Here is a 16,246-nt window from a genome sequence, read left to right as displayed (position 1 = left end):
GATTTCAGTTTTTCGAAGTGATCGCAAACTTTTTTTGATGTGTGTACGCGCTAAAAGACACGCTCTATGTGACCAAGTTAAAATTTTTAATTTGTAATTAAACTTATGTCCTAAATTCACCTAAATATAATATTTCTATATGAACAAGTTAAACATTTATGTTGAAATCTAATACTTAATTTTGTCCTCGACCCGCACGTGACAAAGCTGTCCCGCACTAGACAAGTCGAAGTTTTTTTTATAATATATTAATTATTGATGATATTTGTTTTGTGTTCTTTCTCATGTACTCCTTAATGTTCCCTTTATTTGTCATAAGCCAACCTTTGAGTTATTCTATTCCAATTCGCAAATTCTTTTTTAATAAGCTACAAAGAAAAGCTAGTGTTGTTTCGATGTCCCATGTGCACAAGACTGAATTTAAAACGATCATAAATGTCTAATGGAATGATTTTCCCAGAAAAACAGGGTATTAAGTTATGAGCAATGGTGATATTGTAAAGAAGTAGAAAACTTTTATTAGATTTGTTCGTTCATAAAAAAATTGTTGGCGTTTAAACAATTTAACTGTCATACGAATGTCCCGCACGCGACTGTGGAATGCTCCTGAAGGTGAACAACGCTGACCTTATGACCCATCCCGCGTACAGTCCCGACCTGGCACCTTGTGACTTTTAATTTATTTCCAAAAATTAAGAACCAGTTACGCGGTCAACGATTTTCGTCACCTGAAGAGGCTGTCGAAGAGTATGACAAATATGTTTCAAAGATTGTCACGGAGGAGATTGTCACGGATAAATGTTTTCAAAATTTGTTCATTCGTATGAAAGAGTGCATTAACGCTAAAGGAGAATGTTTTGAGAAGCAATAAATTCATTTCTGACAATTTATAGTATTTTTTTCTTATTCATTCCGGAAACTTATAGTGCGCCTCACGTAGTATTTTGAACACTGCACCCTCATTATGACTTTACCCGTTTGTGATAAATAGTACCGCACATACAAAATTACTGTATTTCTTAGTGCCGGAGTGCTTAAATAGTTCACTGTAAATAATTGAATAGTGTTAGTACGTAGTTAATAAATAATTGAATAGTGTTGGTACGTAGTTGATATTTCTCTATGGAGAAGCAATAGGCGGCAACTATAGCGTAAAATGAAGTAAACGCAATAATGTTTGTATTTAGCATTTTAATTAGTCAAATTGTACCTCTTTCAGATACTATATTACTTTAATAATATGTTTGAGCAAGAAGTTTATAAGTTATTCTTCAACAAAAATCAGTAAAAAGGAACTACGTCAAAACGCGTATGCGATGTTTTCACTCTTAAGGCGACGCGATAACGAAACGTGTTACCCCATGGCCCCATACTATCATATTCTGATATTCAATTTTACGGTAAACGCCGTTACTGGCCCTGAACGGGTTAAGCACTAAAAAGTACTTAATGTACACCTTCTTAAGTGCTCCACATTACGGAGATGCGCTTATATTTTAGTTCTACAATTAATCTCAACAGTTTGCTAACAAAATCCATCTGTCCAGGCGGTGAAATTGGAGAGCGCTCACGTGGGTCGCACGAGGTACTTGGTGGTGGTATGTCGCAGCAACGAAGCAGCACTTCTTGGCATCGACTGCAACCACCAAACCACTGTCGGCCTGGCACTCCGCGTGCTCGCAGATACTTCTATCAAGCTCGACGGCGATGGGTAACGTCACTGTCTTCTACAAACTCTACTAGCGCGGCAGTTGACCATACGAGGCAGTAAGAGATAATGTTTATAAGAATTGAAATTTTTTCTAACAATAACTTTCGATGACAAATACTCATTTTTGAATTTCGCGATTTTTAACCATCGTGATATTCATATATTTTTTTGTGAAATAACTCCACTAGTTTGATACAATTACACAGAACTTGAACCTGCATCCACGTTGTACCGTAAAGTCGCTCTGCCAACTGCTACAGGTCGACGAAATTCTTCTATGTTTGTGTCTTCTATCTTTGTATTGAGTTTTTATAGAGATTTTTGAAACTGATGATTTGGGAAATGATTTGTGTTATTAAACTACGTAATTTTTACGCCATCGTTATTTTAATGACACAGGATTTATTAAGCGACTATCCTTCGACTATCCTTGGACATGAATATTTACAATGTAATTAAATTAGTAATTACCCCTTTTAATGTGAAAGTGTCAGATGCAACAGTTTTTATCTAATAATTTATGCATAAGGTTAGGTGATACCAAAAGCAAATTTCATACAAAGTGATTTTATTGGTGAGTTCTTAATGGGAGGTACTATGTTAGATAAGATGGTAACTATTTTTTTTCTTTTACGGTCGACGAAATTATTTGTATCTAATCTCCCTACCGCAAAAGATGATAATCTGCGGTTTGGTACCTAACGTACTTTTCGGGTACTGTCCTCGAAAGGGTTTTAAAACAACTTCTCATACAGTCTTGGTTCAACACTCTTAATGTGAATCAGAAGTGCCTTTTTGTATTAACTTAAATTAAAATACTTTTTCGAGTCTAAATCGCGTATATTTGTTATTTTCAAACAAACCAACTGACTGACTCGGTCAGGGACTATGGGTCCCAAAAAAGAGCGGGAAACTTTGGTTTATTAAAAAAAAACATGTAAATTTTTATTGAATTGATATTCAATTATTTTTATGTGAAATTACTCCACTAGTTTGTTATAATTATTAATACATTGTTTTTTTAATAATTAAAAAAAATGTACTTATACGCGATTTAGATCCGAAAAAAATGTTTCATTTCCATTGTACAGCAATGGCTAAAACCTTAGAACCCAATAATTATTCAATTAAATTTAGATTTTATCATTTTAAAACACGCTGTTCCAATCATCACCAACAACCCATTCATACGTACCACTGTTGGGCACGGGTCTCCTCTTAAACGAGAGTTTAGACAATAGTCCGTCACGCTGGCCCTATGCGGGTTGGGGACTTCAAATACGTTTTCCGAGGGCTGTGAACCTTCTTCGACGTCACTTCTTCATCACGATCTTTTCCTTCACTGGAAAGCCCATGGTAAATTTCAAATTAAGTTTCGCATATACATTCCGAGAAACTTATAGGCGCGAGCCCGGATTCGAACCCACAAGGCCTCTGCTTGAGAGGCGGTAGGTCAAGCCATTAGGCTACCACGGCGGTTCCAATAGATTATCCATATCTATCGACAAGGACTTGCATTTATGTATCAGGGACAGATCCATACTCGACAGCTAACCATAATAGCGAGAAGCCATTTTGCACAGTGGACGCTTTGAGTAAGCTAAGAACAATAACTAATTAAGGATTCATTGTCCGCAGAGGGTTCAGCGTCTGTGTGTGCAATCAGCAACACATATTCAAGCCGGTGTCTGTTCAGGCCATGTGGTGAGTTATCAATACTAATAATGATTACGGTATATTTGTAAGCAAGCTTCGACAAGGTGTCGATAATAAAAGCGGTAATTGTAATCATTGGTGTCGATGTCAACTAATTTTTCACTAATATTATATACAAATGCGAAACAGTTATAGGATTATGGGTGAAATGACGTTGTCATAAACGGCTGGACATTTAAAATGCCCAATACATTGTGTATTAAATTAAGGGCGGTAAATAAGGAATTACGAACGAGGCTCTGTTAGAAGCCCGAAGTCGACTGAGGGGTAATTCCCGTAAAGCCCGTGAAACATCCAATGTTTTTCATCACACACGTAAATAGTATATTTGTATGCAGGTTAGCTTGACTGTAATGCATAAAATCCTCGGGCCTTTTTTCTTCTCATTACGGCCATGGTCGGTAAGTTGTTTTGAAATAGGGTTCGGGGTGAAATGACATTGTCATAGACAATTGCTCTGACTCGAGAATTGAAATGCACTAAGTTGTTTTGAAAAAAGGTATTGGGTGAAATAACATTGTCATAGACCGTTCCACCGGTCCCCGGTTCCTCTGGCTTGAGAATTGAAATGCTCGAAATTGTTTTGCAATAGGGTTCGGGGTGAAATGACACAATAAATTAGTCTCACGAGCCATACATTAAGAAAAAAAAAGTTTCTATAAATAATAATGCCAGACGACCACAACAATTACCTAATCTCAAACTAGAGAAGTCCCTATGGTACGAGTACCAGAGCAACGGAATTCACTCCGGGGCATTAGCCACAACACCCAGAGATTTATCCTACCGGGACCTCCTGTTTCAGCGTTTGCACTGTGAAACCGTTGGTCGACAAACTTTCTAAAAATAAGTTTGAATATCGAAAACGCGAGTTTTTTATTTCGTAACGGTGCGCTATATATTAATTATTTAATAATTAATGTATTCTAATTAAAAAAAATAGGCTTCGAGGTCCAATTGCGGAAACCAGCTCATTATCTCATACAATACCATACCACTAAATATATCTATTCTTTGCTCTCTTTATTCATATTTAAATGGAATAAAATGGAACTGTACACAGGTCATAGGAATATTCCATATTAATACCAACTTCCTGTAACTTTATCAACCTACATTAAATACTGTCCTGGTTCTGAGTACGAACATTTTCCTTATTGTACCACTGAATTGAAGACAAAGTAGTTAGTCACTAATTACCTAAACGTAGCTTTCGAGTTTCTTTTGTTCATACGCTTCCGTGCCTTATTTGTTTTGCTTTGCCTTATTTGGTGCGTCCATTTGTTGCCACATTAGAACTTACTTCACTAAGTATAGAATTATAGAAACTCAGATACTTTTTATAAATTTGTTTGTTGTTTTGATCAGTAAAACCTTGGTTATTTTGAATTATGAAAGGCTAAATATTTGCAACATTGAGTAGATTCTTGGCAGACATCGTTACCGGAAAATGTCCGTAGGAAAATGGGTAATAAAATTGCTCTTTAATAGATTAAACTATTTACTTTAAATTTCTATCGTACGGTAGTTTGTACACATGTATCACGTCCTTCAAAACTTCGTCTTTCAAAGCATCCCTGACCTTCGATCAAGAATATTGCCGCTGTTAGTTGAAAGTATGTGACATTTAAAAAAAAATGTTTTGTATACTGCCGTGATCAGTAAAAAAGGCCGATCTGTCATATTTTTTTACTAGGTGGTGAAGTTACCACAAAAGAAAAGTTGATATTTTTTCAATTTCATTTGTTTGAATATTTTTCTTGGTTATGAGTTTTTGACACAAGCGCACTTTAACAAACGACGGCAGTACAATTTGATCGAAGTCCCTGACTGTTAGTTTTTATTATTCGTTAATATTAAGAAATACTCTACAGAGTTCTCTACCAGTGAGATTTAAATCGATTGATACAGTACAAACATTCAAAATAGTTATTATATTATTTGTTTTTGCGGGAAACTAATAATATAATAATAATATTAAATTTACGTCGAGGTCCAAGTATCCCAAAGGGGTCTGTGGTAAGTAGAAAATATTTTAAAGGTGAAAAAGAATTGCCGAGGCTCCGCAAAATGATCGAAAGTATTCATAAAAAAAAAATTAAAAGCGATGTTACCGTGAGACCACGCGGCACCGACGTAATCGGCGCGGTACGGCCGTAATTGGTCATACAAACTTTTAGTATTTTTAGTAGGTTTTAAGTTAATTGACTTGGCGGTTCATGAATAGGTTTTTTGTTATCGTAAGTGGGTCCATGAGCGAAATAAGTCTAGGAAAGCACTGCCCACGGGAGAAGCGACAGTCTAAAATAGATATCGAATAATAATAATGTGGCAGATAACCACACCAATTGCCTGGTCTCAAACTAGGGAATTCTCTATAATATGAGTGCTAGACCAACGAAATTGCTTCCAGGGGCATAACCCAGAATATTCAACCACAACCAATTTTGAAAAGTTAATTTCTCAAATTGATCCTATTGAGAATCGATCCTAAAATATTTTTATCCAGTGTTCGCACTGCAAACCGTTAGGCCACCGAATTCGTCATAATAAACAAAACTAAGTAAAAAGCTAGTAGACAAAACGAAGTAAAACAGCAGGCTACTTGATCGATAAAAATTGCACGCGTGTATTTTCCGCTGGTATTTTTTACACAACTGATAATAATATCTCCAGTCTTTAATTTTTCTTAAGTAATCTATAATACGGGGTGAAAAATTATAAACCATACCGTGATAAGAAACCTTTAACAGGTATTATGTTTTTTTTTCGATATTCAGGTCAGCGCTGCAAACTCTACACCGCGCGAGTGCAAAGGCCCGCGAGCTGAATCACTTCGCCGGTGGGTCGTCACACGCGTGGTGCGCTTACTACGAGAGCCATGTGGACTCCGACCGCTCCTGCCTTAACGAGTGGCATGCTATGGATAGCTTGGAGTCTCGACGTCCACCATCGCCGGATTCTTTGCGACTGAAGTAAATTTATTACTGGTTTTTAATCCAATGGTTCATTAAATAGGGTATCTGTAGCGACTAAGCCTACCAACGATAATAAATCAACCCTCTTATGTACTATATCGCAAGTTACAAAAATAGGTAATAATGTACATTTTTTTTGATAAGTCACTATTTTTATGCTCATCGAAAAAAATATGAAAAATATGAGTATTGTACGACCTCTATACAATCGTAGGTCTCCTCCGAACCCCTCATGATCTAACTTGTACAGAGACCTTAAAAGCATATATCAAAATTCATTGCAATACTCCTATAACCGCAGGTGTTATGCTCGTTGTAGGCCTTTAAAACGCTACCCTATAAAGTTGGGAATTTGAGCTTACGATTCTTTACATAGAAAGACTTGAATTAAACATGTCATGGCTGTTGTGAATATTGGTGAATATCAGCATCCGCATACGCGGGTATAAATTAAAATATCCTCATCCATATCAGCCTCCGCATTTATTGATGCTGATATTCATTGCAGATATTCGCGCCGCGACATTAATTTACAAACCATCCAGAAACAGACTGCAAGCCAAAAACGTATCTAAGCCGTCGTTCTTACCTTTGACGACATTTCAATAAGTGTAGCAAGTCAGGCTGATGATTTTATGCAGGTTGATTTTTTTTTCTATAACAATAGTCACAAAAATCAAAATCATTGAAAAAGCTTTTTCATGTAGAGTCAATCTGTACATAGGATAAAGATCGTACATAATTCACGATACACAGGATAAAGATCGTACATAATTCACGATATTTAAAAAATAGATAAAATCAGCATCTGCTAATGTTAGAGTAAAACAGTTATCATCTGAGGTATTCTCTCCTAAGGTGGGCTTTATTCGTTTGTATAAAAAAAATAACAAGATAAATACAACACACTTTCCCTCTATTTATTATGAGCAATTCAGCCTTCAATGGTCTATAGAATCTGTTTCGATATATCGCTTAATTTCATCTCGACAAGTGAGTTGCAACACTGTTCTATTCCGAGAAGAAAAAAACAAGCATAAATTACAAATAGCTATGTTGTAATGTGATTGATTTCGTTTAGTATTTGTAGGTTAGTGTAAAATTTATAATAAGCAACGCTTCGTTGGCGTCATAAAACACAACCCAGCAGAACCTTATTCCGCGAAGCTTATTTTAAAATTTGTAAAATCTATGAAAATAACTCCCAAAGGGAAGGATGGGTTTTTAAGAAAAGTACTCCTGGAGTTATCCTTAGTGTCTCGTCCATCTATTATATAATATATATATATATATATATAAACAAGCTGTGCGTCTGATGGTAAGCTACACGCCTGTCCATAAGAGTTGCACTGCCACTCAGACCTTTAAATCGCAAAATATCTGAGGGCACTGCCACTGCGCCCGTCACCCTGAGATATAAGTTGACAAGTCCCATGTGCCTGTAATTTCACCCACCCTTACCCTTCAAAACCGGAACACAGTGATGCTAACGTTACTGTTACGGCGGCAGAACCAATTTAAAACAGTTCGTTTTCAAATAGGTCCTACCTGGAGTCGAATCCGAGGACCTCTTCATCAAGCGTCCACAGTAGAAAAAGTTAGGCCACCGAGGTCGTCTATATTTATCGTCTGCAGTTGTAACAATGCAATACAACCTTAATTAAGAAACGATATCTATAATTCATTCGAAACTCACTGAAAAAAGGAAGTCGATTAATTACGTGTTAATTACATTATATGCTGTAACAGTGTGCAGGAACTGAATAACTTACAGTACAACACGCATATTGGTGCCTAGACCTCGTTTCGTGGCCTCGAAAAGGATCGAACGAGCCAATACGTTAATTATGCTTGATTAGTTGCATGCTAAGTGCAGGGCAAAAATGTTATACTATACTACATTTGAAGTTTAAATTGAGATTTTGCATGCTTTTTGATGCACCTTTATTTGAGAAGTTGGGTGTTTTAGAAACCACATGACATTGTTATCTCTTATTTTCATAAACTAGTTAAGCTGTAACAATATTTATGATATGCAACTTCGTAGCTACTCACTATATGGCGTCAATCGTAGACATTGGACTATAGCTTGTGAGTCACATAAAGCTTTGTTTTGTGTTTTATACTAAAGCGTAATTTATATTAAAGACGTAAAGATGAGTTGATTAGTTATAGCAATCACCCATTGTGAGAGCGTGACGCGTAGTATTGGTATTGGTGGATTGGGTAGCGTGCGTATTGAGTCTTATTCCCCTAGTGCACTTTACATACAAGAGTCATTATTTGAATCCGCTTTCTGTGAAACGGAAGGATCTTTATTGGCGAAGAGCCAATTCAGTTTTATAAACGTCGTGATGATAGATGGTTCTAACAAAATTTATGTTTGTAACAGGCCAAGAGAACGGGACGAGACGGAGCGGGTGATTCGCTTCACGCTCAAGGAAATCATGATGAGCGTCGACTTAGACGAGGTGACCAGTAAAGTGATTCGTGGACGGCTGGAGGACGAACTAGATATGGACCTCGCGGAGTACAAGTCCTTCATTGACCATGAGATGCTCACAATACTGGGACAGATGGACGCCCCCACAGAGATTTTCGACCACGTCTACCTCGGCTCCGAATGGAACGCTAGCAATTTAGAGGAATTACAACGGAATGGGTATGTATATTCTTACGCTATCTAGTGCTTTTATAAATAATCAATTTTATTATAAGAAACGAGATTGGCTTACAGTAGACAGACAAATATTTCATTAATATTTGTTATTTGTTTCCTATTTTCAGGGTTAGACACATACTGAACGTGACGAGAGAGATAGACAACTTCTTTCCCGGCATGTTTGACTATCTGAACATAAGAGTTTATGATGATGACAAGACTGATCTACTAAAACATTGGGATAATACATTTAAGTACATAAACAAGGCCCGAAACGAAGGCTCCAAAGTTCTCGTCCATTGCAAAATGGGTATCAGCAGGTCGGCGTCTGTCGTGATAGCGTACGCTATGAAGGCATTTAATTGGAATTTCGACAAAGCTCTCAAATACGTCAAGACAAAAAGAAGCTGTATCAAACCTAACACAAATTTTCTCAGTCAGCTCGAGACCTACCAGGGTATATTGGATGCCATGAAAAACAAAGAAAAGCTGCAAAGATCTAAATCTGAGACCAATCTTAAAACACCTAAAACAGTTTCGAAAACCGAAAGCAAAGTGACAGACCCGACTCCTCTAGTCCTCGCTTTAACAGGCTCATATTCGGGCCGACCGCGCTCCTGGTCACCAGATACCAAACTTGCGTCGGAACTGCTACCTCCAACTTCTGTGTCACTCGAAAACTTGGCATCCGAAACTCGCCACATGCTCATGCCGTGTGCCAACGGCAGCTACAGTGTCTCGCCCAACCAGATAATTAGGCTCAAGGAAGAGGGAGCTCCGTCAGTCAAACATATAGTGAATGAAATAGAGAATGCATCGTCAGGGGAAAGAAGAGACTTTAGAAGGTACCAGAGATTAAATTTTGGAACTCAACTAGTTCCCAATGAGACACCTAGCAACAGGTCATCAGATGCGTCTATGGGCTCAAGTACGCAATCGGAGACATTGGGCAAGCCTCCGCAAGTCTCACCATCCAGAAATTCAAATCAAAAATGTCCTCATCCCAATTTTGAAGCGAACAAAATTCACACTTGGGACCCCGGGGAAGCGACATGGCCTAAAGGCGAAGATAACAGGAATATTAATGACAGTGACAATATAGTGAAAAGTGATAGTGGTATTATAGACGTAAAAACGAAAATAAATGACGCTTTATATAATTCCGTAGACCGCAATTTAGACAGTGACGAGAGGCGACCGAACGATGAGGATCTTCCACCGCCGAGCCGGCAGAGTTCGTGGAGCTCGTTCGACAGCGCCGTCGTTCCCGATTTGTCGCGGCACTCCTCCTGGGGCTCGTACGACACGCGAGCCACCCGCGTCGCACGGGACGACGCGGCCAAGCGCCGCGAGGTCAAGGAACGCAGCGACGAACGCGCGCCGCGGAAGGACGACGAGAAGTGCGACGCGCAGCGGCTCGCCCCCGAGCTCGGCATCATAAGTGAGCACACCGAACGCAAAGGCGGGCGGCGAAAGGTTGACCGCACTCCGGCCGACATATCGGATAACGAACGCAAATTCAACGAAACGTGTGCCATATTGAAGGAGCTCGCCAACGCAGCGGCGCGCATGGAACGCACGCGCGGCCGCGGCGCTTCCACGTGGAGCGGGCGCCTGTCGGCGTCGGCGCCGGCCGACACGTGGCTGCGCGCCGGCCCGCGCCGTCGCCGCCTGGCCGCCGCCTCCCACGGCGACCTGCCGCGCGCCGCCGCCCCGGTGGCTCCCCCGGCCTCGCCCGTGTCCGCGGCCGGCCTCGTCAGCAACCTGAAAAAGGAGTTCGAGGCCCGCCTGGAAGGCGACATGGCCCGACGGCCGCAGGCGCGCACCAGGGTGCCCGTTGCGGGGGACGCTCGCGAGCGACCGCCCTCGTCGCCGCCTGCCGGAGAAGACCTGTCCGTCAAAGTGTTGGTCGACCGGTACGACCAGCCGGGCCGCGCGCGCAGCGAGTCGAGCTGCGAGCCGCGGGCCAAGGCGCCGCACGAGTCGGTGTCGAAGAAGTCCCGCCTGGCCGAGGAGGGCCGGCGCGGCGCCGCGCTGCGTAACTCGTTCTGCGGCGCCGTGCGCGGCGAGCGGCCGCCCGTCGCGCCCACCGTGGTCTCCGCCCCCATCGACTATCCCAACGTGGTAGTTTCAACTGTGATGTCGAAAGCTCAAAATAAGAAACAATTGCAACACGGAAAGACCCATCCGTTGACGAGGCTCAACTTGAATCGGTCGAATAATCGATGTTCAAATCCTGTATATAATACTATGTAGAAGTATTTATGTTTTTATTTATTATGAATTCTTGCCAAACTCGATATTTTATCTTCTAGAGTTTTATATAAATTTACAAATCACAGTGTATTTGTCTATCACGTAAAATATATTAAGCGGCTGTTTGTGCGTAGAGAAATGTTAAAAGAGAGAATAAATTCAATACAACAGATGTACAACTTTTGTGCGCCTTTTTATTTTGTGGTAAATGAAAGATAGATTAAATGATTTCAAATATATATTATTTTAAATATAGAGATATATATAATATTGTGTATATGGTGATTTATTGATGAGTTCATCCGAAGTCAACGGTCTCGAGGCGCTTGCCGGCGACGAAGACTACGCGCGGAACGCTTTGCAGCTCGCTGATTCGCTTATAGGTTTCTGGCACCTTGGGTGGTTTCCGCCTTACTGTGCCGAAGTCAAAAGCGTACACCTCTCCTGGATTATTACGAATCGAGGCTTCTGTCTGCAACACACATTTAATTTTGTTAAAGAATTACATAGGTACTTGTGTACATCTTTAGGAACCGTGTCGGATGTTTTGAACTTACAATCTTTAAATCTACATCCACGACACGAATAATGTTGCTGTCGGAACCACCGCATACTAAAAGGTTGGTCTGCGGCACAAACTTGCCGCAATAGAGCTTGGACATATGGTTATCAGGAACGATAGAGTCTATCAACTTGCAAGACCCGTAGTCCCATATCTGGATTGAATCTTTTTCTTGCCAAGAACACGTTAATATCTGCAAACATCACTCTTTGTACACTCATAAAACATCAATGAATTGTAAGGCTAAATATTAATAATATAATTTTAATTTTTCACTTTATTCCATTTTGTAAATCCATTGTGCTTATGTAAAACAAAACAAGTGACACCGATAACACAAGATACGTGGAACTATTCCATTTAATTTCACTGAACAAATTCCTTATATGAAAAGCGATTTAGATCCAGTACAAGTTTGGTTACTATAGAAATAGACAAGAATAAAATAAAATTTAAAAAATTTACTTAATTCTTCGCCTCAAAGCAGTTGTTTTTAACCAACTTTAAAAAGGAGAAGGCTCTCAATGCGCCTGTATTTTTTTTGCGTGTATGTTACTCGATTACTCTGATAGTTGTGAAGTGATTTCCATGATTCTTTTTTTGTTGAAAAGAGGATGCTTCAGCAGTGGTCCCATTCAAATTTTAAAATATATTCCACCTTTATGGTCTATCCACACATATCCGGGACGTGGGCGGGCCGTGCTCCGTCAGGGGCTCAAAAAAATTTCGTTGCGTATATTTTGTATGAACTCGTTCACACAAATGTCCATGTCCGGGCCGGCGCCGAGACGGGTCTGTAGTTCATACAAACTAGCACGCCTCGGGCACGGCCCTGATGTGTGTGGACAGTCCTTTAGGGGGGGGGGGGCAAATTAGAGGATGAAAAATTTTAGTATTGCATTTCATCCACTTGCCGTTAATCGATTTCAATAAAACTTGGCACATAGATGCAAATTCCAATTAAAGTAAAATTTGTGGTGACCTAGAGCTGGTCTGATGGTGGAACTTCTTTATGCTCAGGCAACACAGGATATACGAGTTCATTATGAACCACACGCCACACGTTTCAGTGCGGCAGGGTTTATGAACCCTACATTTAATTACAATTTATAAACTCGTACATTTCATAAATTCCCGCGTCTGGAACGCTTCTGCGGACGCTTCTGTGTGGCCTGAGCATAATAGTGCACAGCCGCTACCTAGTGTTAGTTTTGACGAAGTCTTCCATATCATGCGTTTCAGTTATCGTTGAGGAGGCCAGGTTAACGAACACAGCGAAAGCGGAGCTAACTTTTAATGTCAGTTTTTTTTTAGTAAAACAGGTATGATTATTATTCTCTGATTGACTCGTGTGATGCTAATATGACCTGTCAGCCGCTCTGTCTATTCTAATACTAATAAAGGTATTACTGGATACTAAGAAAACGCGAATACATAAACTCAAAAATTCGCCACGTCAAATCCTTAGTAGCGGTACCTTTTGATTCGCGTCTGAATACAATCTCCCGATATAAACGTTAGTGGCGAGTTGTTAGATAAGTGACGAGCCACCCTTCACGTACTCGCTACTCACGCGAATGTGTATAATGAGGTAAATAAAACTACAAAGATGCCACTATCTAAATTGCCAAAAGTACCTAAGTACATACCAATTTTTCATAACTTATCATTCGGAACTAGGCAATCGGTACATGATTGATAACGGACTATTCAAAAATAAACCCTCATACCTGTCTTCCAGGCTTATCAAAGTCCAAGCCTTCCCCACACATATGAATCCCCTTAAAGTGCTTCGTTGCAAACGGCTGTCTGTCATCCCAACACATTACCGTGTCATCCCAACCCCCTGATATCAATTCATGGTGCGATTTAGGGTTAAAAGCGCAAGCATATACCCTTGAAACATGTCCATCTACTGGTTCTTTTGTAGAGCTGAAATAAACTTATGATGAGCCATCTAGCACCGAAGGTAATAACTATTAAGGAACCTGTGACCGAAGACTGTAAATCGAGAAAATACTATATCCACAATCATCCCATTTTCAGGCACGAGACAAAAATGTTCTTTATTACCCATTACGTACGTAACTGCGTGTTGAGACGTATTTTGAGGTTTCCTTTCTTATTTTCCTATAGCTTCCCTATAGCAATGTTTAAATAATATTGCAAGTTACAAAAATAAACGCTTGTGTAAAAAACTTGGCTTTGAAAAAATTCTTTGAGTATGTTACATAACCCTATATCACAGATGAGTTGTACCTTCCTTAACTAGGTTAGATTATGATTTTGCCAACACATAGGTATGTACATATATGTCTTTATATTTTCACATATGTACATACGAAGGAGATTCTGTAACTGTTTGTAATTTATAGATACACGTCTTATCTCGCTATCTACAAACCGAATTTTCCATTGATAATTGATATGAAAATAAATAGGTACCTACTACCTAAGCATTTTCATAAGCTGGAAAAAAGTCATCAGCAGTTATTATCTAGTAGGTACTAATATAGATTACCTGCCGTAAAAAGCCCTTTCTTGCGTCTGCGCTTCCTCGTCGTACATATTGAGTTTACAGTCATCACCGTAAGTCACGAATTTAGGATTTCGCGGGTGATACGATAAACCCAAGGTTTGCCGCTTTTCTCTTATAGTGTATAGGCACGTGTCGTATTTATATTTCCAGCATTTGACACAGCCGTTTACGTCTAAAACGTTCATCATTAAGAGGCAATTTAATACATTAATGTCTAGCTTGCAGAATAATACTACTAAACACTTGTAGATTGAAATAGCAGAATTATTTGCAATCGCCAACTCCCCGGCCATATGTTGCAAAATTAGGTAAATCCTACTTGTAAAGGTGTACGGAGTGGGCTATCAAATCTTAGACTTATGTGTTAGTTACTAAGTATCACTAACAAGAAGCCAATATAGTATTGGTGATAGGGTGAGCTTTGCCAACAGGACGATGTTTGATTGCGGTGACGGGACCCGGGTAGGCTCGACACTCTTCGTCTATTAAAGTTTGGCGGCATTTTCCTGTACTACATTCAAACACTCTGATGACACCATCCGTAAATCCCGCAGCTACATAGTGGGTATCTTCTGTATATTTACAACACATTATTTCCTTGTTTGTGTCTCTGTAACACATTATATTATTATTTTACCAACAATGTGGACTCTCGTTTGGTGTTCGGCAACGAAGAGAATCACCAACATCTCTCAATCAATCTATAAATCATTAATCTTTTCGCAGTTGTAGTAGAGAGCAATTGGAAGTTATTTCCGGAGATGGCTAGTGGTGGTCCTTTTAGCTAGTAGGTATATATAATATCAGCTTTGCAGGCGAACTAAAGTTTTTGATACAGCCCAATCGAATGGTATTTATACTTGCCACTTTATGTTATAATGGGCAAACTGACGAACGTTGTGGTTAATTTTTAATATTCTTGAGTGGCTACTTCGACTTGGAAATACCCTATTACAGACCCTATAGACAGATCGATAATTTCGTTGGAAGCCAGCAGCTGTAGGACCGGACAAAGTTTTTTTTAAAAAACGGAAAGTCTAGCAGTGGACAGCCAAAGGTTTACTGCGATCGCTAACAACCAATTCTCGTAGCTTTTAAGTAAAAAAAGACTAACGTAAGTTATATAGAAAATTATTTACATTGTGGACATCAAGTTCACGTCTCCCGTGTAGATCGGACCTTGATGGTCGCTACGCTGCGATCGACTTTCTAGAGCAGGTGTATTTGTATGGACGACGGTATTTTCTTTATGCTGGTGATGACTTTGGACACGGTCAAGCTGTTTAGTTATAAGTGTGCCTGCAACGGCAACGGTTTTTCGAGCAGCTCTTTGACTACTTGCAGCCATTGGTCCCGCCTGTGTTAAACGTTGTGGTTCTGTTCTAGAATACTGGAGTTCTGGAGTTTCTTGCTTCTGCAATCTCTGTATGGACTTCTGTCCTTCCAAATGACGATTTATTTGAGACTTCTGTCTTTCTGAATTACTTTGCTCTGTGTTCGATTTTTGAGACCCTAAGCCCTTTCGATGATTCATAATATATCATTATTGTACATACCTACGTCAATACCAAAATTATAAAATACTGTATGTAAATAATTACGCTCTGTATTAATATGTAAGTATAAAGTTGCAACACAAAATTTTTAGCAAATATATTTGATTTTTTGAAAAGTAAACAATACGTGTAATTTCCATTTAGATCATAGATTCATATTATTCAAGCATGACTTTATTAAAACTTTTTTCGTTTATTACTCTATAAAAAACTTCCTACCATGAGCAATATGTTCTGAAATTCAAGAACTTTTTTATTTACGTAGG

At 39.4% G+C, this 16,246-nt stretch overlaps 2 protein-coding genes across 2 annotated transcripts; one reads left to right on the top strand and one right to left on the bottom strand.

Annotated features, from left to right (window-relative positions):
• Window positions 1–1,361: 1,361 nt before the first annotated feature.
• Window positions 1,362–11,500, top strand: LOC113237664 (protein phosphatase Slingshot). Its single transcript, XM_026474273.1, has 6 exons — window positions 1,362–1,400; window positions 1,548–1,711; window positions 3,350–3,415; window positions 6,208–6,402; window positions 8,798–9,067; window positions 9,193–11,500. Exons 1-6 carry the CDS (start codon window positions 1,362–1,364, stop codon window positions 11,321–11,323), a joined length of 2,865 nt encoding a protein of 954 aa, XP_026330058.1. The 3' UTR covers window positions 11,324–11,500.
• Window positions 11,501–11,621: 121 nt separating this feature from the next.
• On the bottom strand, window positions 11,622–15,958 carry LOC113237662 (transcription initiation factor TFIID subunit 5-like). Its single transcript, XM_026474272.1, has 6 exons — window positions 15,564–15,958; window positions 14,811–15,034; window positions 14,407–14,596; window positions 13,616–13,817; window positions 11,881–12,078; window positions 11,622–11,795 (listed from the first exon to the last, which is right to left on the bottom strand). The coding sequence occupies exons 1-6, from the start codon at window positions 15,956–15,958 to the stop codon at window positions 11,622–11,624; spliced, it is 1,383 nt and encodes a 460-aa protein (XP_026330057.1).
• Between the last annotated feature and the right edge of the window lie 288 nt (window positions 15,959–16,246).

Source organism: Hyposmocoma kahamanoa, unplaced genomic scaffold (genome assembly GCF_003589595.1).
Source record: "Hyposmocoma kahamanoa isolate Upper Pololo Valley unplaced genomic scaffold, ASM358959v1 93, whole genome shotgun sequence".
In the NCBI taxonomy this organism is placed as follows: domain Eukaryota; kingdom Metazoa; phylum Arthropoda; class Insecta; order Lepidoptera; family Cosmopterigidae; genus Hyposmocoma; species Hyposmocoma kahamanoa.
Note: the sequence above shows the minus strand (reverse complement) of the source record. Positions and strands in the feature narration are given on the sequence as shown.